This window comes from Nicotiana tomentosiformis, chromosome 11, assembly GCF_000390325.3.
Source record: "Nicotiana tomentosiformis chromosome 11, ASM39032v3, whole genome shotgun sequence".
In the NCBI taxonomy this organism is placed as follows: Eukaryota; Viridiplantae; Streptophyta; class Magnoliopsida; order Solanales; family Solanaceae; genus Nicotiana; species Nicotiana tomentosiformis.
The window spans coordinates 1,570,295-1,579,112 of NC_090822.1; the positions used below are offsets into that span (position 1 = coordinate 1,570,295).

An 8,818-nucleotide genomic window follows, 5' to 3' on the forward strand; every position below is an offset into this window, starting at 1 on the left:
CTTGTGCAAGAGAGATTTGAATGATTAGTATTTATTAGGACTTGAAGTTGAGTTTGTGGTGGTGGTTTGGGGGGGGGGGTGACCACTTTAGTTTCATTCAATTATTCTTTTTTAAGAAGCATAGAGGAAAAAAAAAAAAGTAATGTAACTTTTGGATATGAAATTAAGTGCTATATGGTTGGGTGCTTTGAGGGATAAGCAAAGGTAAAGGTATTTTGTATTTGATTTCTCTTGTTTCATAAGTTTGATACATGGCCTATCATTCCTTTCTGACATGGTAAACTAAAAAGGGAATAATGTTTATTCCATTTTTTTCATAGAGTTTGGTAGGGAAAGTTGTGTGCCACTCAAATTAAGTCATTCTTTTTACTGTTCAAAACTTTGAGATGACACACCAATCTCTTTTTCTTTGTCTTGCTCTCATTGAAAGGGAACTTTCTTGGGTTGAGGGAGGGAATGAGTAGTGTTTAATTGAATTTCATTCGTCAGAAAATTATAGTATTGTGTAAAAATATACGATAGTTTATTTTTGCTATATAGAAACGGTTGAATCTCTTTAACATAAGATTAGTGAGAGGGGGGGGGGGGGTTTAAAAATTACTTAAGGTTGAATCCCTGATTCTGACACTGAGTATTGGTGTATCGATGTAAAAATTCTTTTACCCTATGAATAAGTTGAATGCATAATAACCCATGGACATAGATAATTTGATTGGTGAATAAGTAAATATCAGCGAAAGATACACATACAAATTCTGTGGCTACTAAATTAGAGAATGAACAAAAGATAAGGGATAATTGGCAGGGCAACTTGGTGTATAAAGTATTCCGTATTCACGTAAGATTCGAGAAAGAGTCACACCCTAAGGGGTATAATGTAGACAATATACCCTAATACAAGTATTAATGACTGCCTCTACGGCTCAAACTCGTAATATATATATCGCACAAAAATAACTTTACCGTTAATCTAAGCTTCCTTTCAAATAAGATGCAAAGAAAATGGTGCATGGGGTTGTGGAAGGAGAAAAAGTGAATGGGGGTGGTGAAAATCTACTTATTATTGCTTATTATCCACATTGCCAAAAGTAATAAACTTTCCCTACATGTTTGGAATTAAATAAACAAATTATTTCAAAGTCAGAGATGTACCCTCTTGGTCTCATCATAGTGTCATGCAATGTAAAGTACAATTTAAGACCTAACACCACTTTAAGAAAAAACTATATGTGCTAACAACAACATTATAAATCCTTACCAAGAGAAAAGTAAAAATTAAAATACATAAGTAACAGGAAAAAATGATGATGATTATGTAATTATATATATGGCAGTTTGAAACAACAGCTAACTGTACAATCATTAGCATTTTCCCAATTATTATGGATATGGCAGAGACTTTACTTCAAATCAATATTCACTTTACTGAGAAATTTACTTTTAAAATTACAAAATCATGAAATATAACATTCTTGATGTATTTTCGAATAACCTTATTTGATTTCCTGGTTCCCCGACTAAGTACTATTCGTTCGATCATTAAATCAATAAAGCAATATTGTACGACGCAGTTGAAATGTAACAAAGTTAAATAAGTAAAAACATACATTGATTGCGTAAAAGATCCACGGAATAATCCATAAAAAGGTGATAAATATTTTATCTTTCTGCCGTCGAGCTATTTTATTTATTCATCTACTCTGATCGTGTGTGAGTGTTTGGGGGGGGGGGGGGGTAGGTTGCGTAAGAGAAGAAGGAAGAAATTATAACTTACCTCATGAAAAACATTTTTTCAGTAAAATCCATTTCCAAATGGTGTGATTTAAGTAGGATGGATTCTTAATTAATAATTAAAAAAACGTGCAGTAACAAATATAAGGAAATAAATTGAAGATTTAGAATAAATTATCATGAGGGACAGAAAGAAGGGTGTCAAGTACAGTGAATTAGCTAGCTTTTAAGGATAATTACAAGGAACAAAATTTTAGTGTAAAAATGATTTATCCATTATTAAATTAACCGCAAGATCTTTTGGCATACAATTAAATATTGAACTTGTAATTAGAGTACAGTACTCTGTTTCACTTTAATGAGTCGTACAGAAAGCTCTCTTTAGCTATGTTCATCCCTTTCTAATTTCTAAAAATAATGAAATCATAATGGAAAGTTTTAATAGTCATAATTAATAGTATATTGGTGTTGTAAATTTGGCACAAATATGATGAGTTTCATTACCAAAAGACTAAAATACATTCTTTCTCACTGCTAGCTTACTGTTTTGGCGAAATTACGCAAAATGAACTTTTATAAATTCATCGTTTATATTTTGACCCTATTAAGAAAATTTTTGAGAAAATAGTTCCATATTAAAATTTTAAATCACACTAGCCAGAATTTTAAAGTTTTGAGAATTCTAACGATCACAAGAATTGGGGTGTTATTACTTTTAGAATTCACCAGAAACTATTTATATTCGATAGCAGAAAAAGTATATAAAATTTGTATAATTTTTATATATAACATACAGAATATATATATATATATATATATATATATATATATATATATATATATATATATATATATATATAATGTTATTTTTTCAAGAATTTTCAGTTACAATAGGAAAAATTCGGTGATCGATCCTATTTGTGAAAATCACTGCTTTTTGGTTTGGGTCTGGATCGCTATAGTAATAGTTGGACCGCAATTGTGGAAATGGCCAAATATATATAATGAACAGTGAACTCGTGATAGCAGCCATTTTTGGCAAAATTTTGGGAAGATAGCTAGAAAAGGACCTAAAACTACAAGGTAATGATTCTTTATCCCTTGTGGATGATAACACTCATTTTTGATTGAATTTAAAGCATAAATCATGAGATTTAAGAGGGGGAATTAAGGATTTTATATTTAATTTCTAAAACAAAAATTGATAATTTGAGAGGGTAATTAAACTCTAATTAAGAATCTAATTACATAATATCACTAGTGCACTAATGGATAATCTTATTTTGTAATTGGTTTCGAGTCGGGTTGAGCAGAATTGACTTTGACACACATTGTACTTATATTTTAAAAATAAAGTGAAAATATATATATATATATATATATATATATATATATATATAACACTAAAGGGCTCGAAGCTCCAATCTCTTACATTAGAAAAATTACATAAAAACTCAAGAAAAAAAATTAACACCTTAAAAAGCCCTCAAAAGTTTAATTCCTCGACATTGTGCATTGGAATGTCATTAATAGCTTAAAATAATATACCATGTAATTAAATTTCTTTCTGGACGATAATGATGTTCAGATCAATTTGCTTGCACCTAAAATACTGTGTAACTAAATCACAAAGGAACGACTCTTTTAACCCACCTTTTCACACCTTATTTCTCTCCAAAACGTTTGTAAGGATCTTGCATTTTTTGCATTTCCATAGCACCAAACACACCATAAACACTACTTTCATTCCCTTGATCACTACTTTGATCATCATCTTGATCACTAGCTTGATCCATTGCCATTAAATCATCTCCATATTTAATACTTTGAATTCTCAAATTTTGATTTACCTTCACAAAATTCACCTCTTCCCCTTTCAATATACTAACAACTTCTTTCATCATTGGTCGTTTATCAGGCTCGCTCTGAACACATAACGCTGCTACACGAATCGATTGTCTCAGTTGAAACTCGTCGAAATTTCCCTTTAATTTAGGATCAACAAGATCCTTAAATTTTTCTTTAGCTATCATTGGCTCAACCCACTCTGTAATTGTTCTTTTAATGCCATTGGGCAGTTTTTCAATTGGTTTTCTCCCTGTGATTAACTCAAGGAGAAGAATTCCAAAGCTATAAACATCACAACTTTCAGAAACTTTACCCCACATAGCATATTCTGGTGCCAAATAACCCAATGTTCCTTTGACACGTGTCGTCATGTGACTAACCCCTTCTGGGATTAATTTTGCAAAACCAAAATCAGCAACTAATGGCTCAAAGTTTGAATCCAAGAGAACATTACTAGCTTTGATATCTCTGTGAATGATATGGGGTGTAACCTCATGATGCAAATACCTATAGCAAAACACACATATATGAGTATTTGTTTTGACTATACACACTAAAAGAGCAGTTCGGTACAGAAAACATCTCGCATTCACGCAGGGTCTGGGGAAGGGCTGTAACCAAAGAGGTATGGTATAGACAACCTACCCTAATGTAAATATTAGTGGCTGTTTTCACTGCTCGAACTCGTACCTATAGGTCACAAAAAGACAACTTTACCGCTGCTCCTTAGGTATAAAATATTTGAATAAGGTACAATTTCTACTTCATGAGGTACAAGTAAAGTTGTCTCCGTATGACCTATAAGTCTCGAGTTCGAGCCGTGAAAGCAATCACTAATACTTGAATTAGGGTAGACTGTCTAAATCACACCCTTAATATACGAGCCTTCTCCACGTGAACACATGATATTTTATGCGCCCTGAGATACATGTGCTAAAAGGAGTAGTAAATAAAGAAACTTACGAGAGGCCTTCTGCAGAGCCAATAGCAACTTTCATTCTTTTCTTCCAATCCAATTGAACTTCTTTAGATAAATGACCATGTAGATGTGAGAGTAAACTCAGATTTGGCATATAATCATACACAATTAACCTCTGTTCATTCCCAACACAATAGCCTCTTAGGCCTAACAAATTCTTGTGCCTAACTCTTCCAAGCACTTCAACTTCCACAGCAAATTCCATTTCTGCTTTGGAATTCATTGATTTTAACTTCTTAACTGCTATCTGCAATTCCAAAATTTTATTATTTAATCTATTATATAAATGCAAAGTAAGACCGTATACAATAAATACAATATAGTTTGATTTTTTCTTGTATCTCGTTCATAGCGAAAATGTAACGTAAGACCGTGTACAACATAGACAATGTGGTTCGATCCTTCATTAAACCTCTCGCATAGCGAGAATTTAGTGCAGTAAACTTAGCGATATGAATAAAAGTTGATTTATCTTTAGAAAAAATAAAATTTTGATATTTAAAAACGAATTTTTTGCTTGGTATCTTCTCTCATTCCAATGATGATAACAATTATTTTTAAAATATTATTAGACAAAGGTAGTTCATTTAATTGTTGAGAAAAGAAATAGGACTACCATTTTACAACAGAGGCATAACCAAAGTGTATGCTTCAAAGTAAAATATTGAATTCCTCTTCTTTAATTTGTTAAATCATCCATACATTTTTGAAATTATTTGTTGGGGAGTATGAATATATTGATTATTAATGATGTAATAATTAAGAAGCTAATTATTTATTTATTACCTGAAGACCATCAGAGGTTTTACCCCAATAGACACTGCCAAAACCTCCTTCTCCAAGCTTGTTATTCTCACTGAATCCATTTGTTGCTGCATATAACTCCTTGTATGTGAATATTCTCCAAGAATTTTCTCCACCCATTTCATTGTTTGGCCTACAAAAATCCCAATCAATTCACATTTTACTTATGTAAGTTGACATAATTTTTTAATTAAAGAGGGCAGTCACGTGCACAAAGTATTCGCATTTACGCAGGGCCATGGAAAAAGCCGCACTCCAAAGGGGGCGTGAAGTAGATAGACTAACCTAATGCAAATATTAGTGGTTGCTTTCACGGTTCGAACCCCTAATCTATAGGTCTTATGGAGACAACTTTACCGTTGCTCCGGCTCCCCTTTGACAGCCTGACGTATCCTGCATTTATGCAGGATCCAGGGAATGGTCGCACTCCAACGGAGGTATGATGTAGATAGCCTACCTTAATGCAAACATTAGTGGCTGCTTTCACGGCTCGAAACCATAACCTATAGGTCACACAGAGACAACTTTACCGTTGCTCCAAGGCTTCCCTTCGATATAAATTTTTAAAACATATAAAAAAAAGGTCATATGCAGCAAGAAATAGTTTCAACAAGATTAAAGAAATCCTTCACAAAATGTCACCTAATATGGCTCTTGGCTCAAATTATGTATATATCAGTAAAGAAATGTAAAAATATATTTACATGCAAAAAAGAAATTATATGCTACGACAAATGGTTTTAACAAGATCATAGAAAACCATCTACAAAACGTCATACTTTTGGTTGGAAGACAGCCCAATGCATAAAATATTTGGTATTCATGCAGAATTTAGAGAAGGGTCGCACTCTCAATGGGTGTAATATAGATGACTGACAACCTACTCTAATGCAAACATTAGTGACTGCCTTCACGGCTCGAACTAATGCAAACATTGATGACTGCTTTCACGGCTCTAACCTGTAACCTATAAATTACACAAAACAACCTTATCGTTGCTCTATGACTCCCCTTCTACTCGAACTATATAAAATATAAAAATACATATACAGAATAAATTAGAACTATTTTAAAACTATAAATCCTGAATTCGCCCCTTTGGAAGGGGTAAACAAAAGAGTTTTTGGTTAGTACATACCCTTCTTCAACCTTTTCATCACCACAGCAACTGAAAGATGATCCCATAGCTTCTTTCTCAAAATGCAAACTCAATTTTTTCCTGGAAAATTTTAATTTGGTTGCCTCCTTTTTAAACCTGAAAAATGACAAGTTTATTTGCCATTTCGATCGGCTAATTAATTCTGCCGTCCTCTGCCGGCTTAATTCTGTAAATAATATATTTGCAAATATTTAATTGAAACTTCGTCTCTTAACTTATTTTTATTTTTCAAATAGAAAGGAAATTAATTATTGTTAATTGATTCATTTCGCTATTTAGCAGCAGCTTTTATATCCATTTTTGTCTATAACCTTTGCCTTTACATTACGGAAAATTAAGATTTATTTTCAGCTGTGAACTAGAGCTTAAGGTCTTTTTTTCTTTAATTTGTTTTACAGGACTAGTGAAATTACTATAATTGTTACAACTGAGAGGTTAAAAATTTCTGATTAGCAAAAACTGTTAATATCCTAATTAATTTTAGTGTTCGCGCAAAGTAATTAGAATAAGCATCGATGTTTGACCTGGTTTAATAATTAGCAGCCCAAATTAAATTGAATTCAAAAGTCCATCTTTTTGCCACTTGGCTTAAGGAAAATGGTCAAAAGGTTGCTATGTGGACCTTAATTTTAAGTCATATACGCAAGTAATATTTGAGTAATCACGAAATTGTATTAAAAGGAACTTCCAATAGAAATTTTTAAAAAAAGTGGTTGAAACTATTGTTTCATAGATTAAATTGGTCAATCACCCCAAAAGTTATTGTCTGTATATACAATGGCTTTTGTAGAATTGTAGTTATTTGGAATAGCTTTTGTATTTACCCCAAAAAAATTCAGTTCCTTATTTTAATTTTTTTCCTTCTGTTTCGGATGATTTGTGGAAGTATGTGTATAAAATAATCCTTTATATTTGCAAATAAGGGTCGTTTGGTTTAATAGAGTTGTGCTGAAATTATAATACATGAATCATATTAGTAGGGTACATGATTTTTGATTATTAAATGCATATACTTTTCTTGGCAAATAGTCAGTTCATCACATGGAAAATAGATTAATAGAATACAAGAATTAGTGATTGTTTCCACGGCTCGAACCAGTAACCTGTAACACTACTAAAAATCTGCTAAAAACCGATCAACTATTTCCGACCAACGTTGGTCGGTCAAAAAAAGCGACCAAAAACCTTCCAGGTTGGACGGAAACTGGGGAAATTTTTTTTTTTACATTTTTTTAAAACTAAATACCGACCAACGTTGGTCGGTAAATTGGTCAACGAATTGACCCAGCTGGTCAGACAAGAAAATTTTGGATTACCGACCAACGTTGGTCGGTAATCTGGATCCAATTTTTTAAATTTTAATAATTATTTTATTATTTAAAATATTTTATAATATTTAAGAATTTATATTTAAAATTACCGACCAACGTTGGTCGGTTAATGTAGGGAAGCATTTACCAACCAACTTTGGTCGGTAATTATTATTTTCTGCAAAATAACCGACCAAAGTTGGTCGGTTATTACGTCAACATTGATCAAACTTTCGAATTACTTTTATATTTACTATCTAAATAATATAAATGTAATTCGTTAACACTTTTGTAATACAAATAATGAATATACTAACATATACTATATATAATATGGTATTTGTAAATTGATTCATCGACTTATAACTTACTTAGATGCATCGATGAATATATATATATATATATATATATATATATATATATATATATATATATATATATATATATATGGATCACAAATTAAATAAACGAAAGAAGCTATTAGTATTAAGTAAACGAGTTAAATTAATAGGTCAAACATGGTCAAACTTTAACAAGCTATATATATACACACTAACATATACTATAACAAGCTATATATATAGTTAAAGTATTACAGTGAAGTGTGTTTGTGTGTGTGTATATATATATATATATATAAGAACACGAAGCGCTAGGACCACAGGGTCGGGTTCTTTTAGGGATAGACTTGGGAAGATACTAATTAGTATATATACTTTATCATCAAATATATCTATTTGTAAATTGATTCATCGACTTATAACTTACTTAGATGTATCGATGAATATTAATCGATGATTCATCAAAACGTCTCGACCTATATATCGATTAATCTATGTCATGCATTATTAGTGATGAACGAATGAAAAAAGAAGTTATTAGCATCAATTACAATATAGTGTATGTGTGTGTGTGAGAAATTACTCACATACTTAATTATAACTTAGAAAATTTACTTAGATAGATGCTATTATAATTTATTAAAAT

The 8,818-nt window shown here is 31.4% G+C and overlaps 1 protein-coding gene across 1 annotated transcript; it reads right to left on the reverse strand.

The window, feature by feature from the left end:
* Positions 1-3,145: 3,145 nt before the first annotated feature.
* On the reverse strand, positions 3,146-6,594 carry LOC104102141 (PTI1-like tyrosine-protein kinase At3g15890). Its single transcript, XM_018772779.3, has 4 exons — positions 6,501-6,594; positions 5,345-5,495; positions 4,543-4,805; positions 3,146-4,086 (listed from the first exon to the last, which is right to left on the reverse strand). The coding sequence occupies exons 1-4, from the start codon at positions 6,545-6,547 to the stop codon at positions 3,396-3,398; spliced, it is 1,152 nt and encodes a 383-aa protein (XP_018628295.2). The 5' UTR covers positions 6,548-6,594; the 3' UTR covers positions 3,146-3,395.
* Between the last annotated feature and the right edge of the window lie 2,224 nt (positions 6,595-8,818).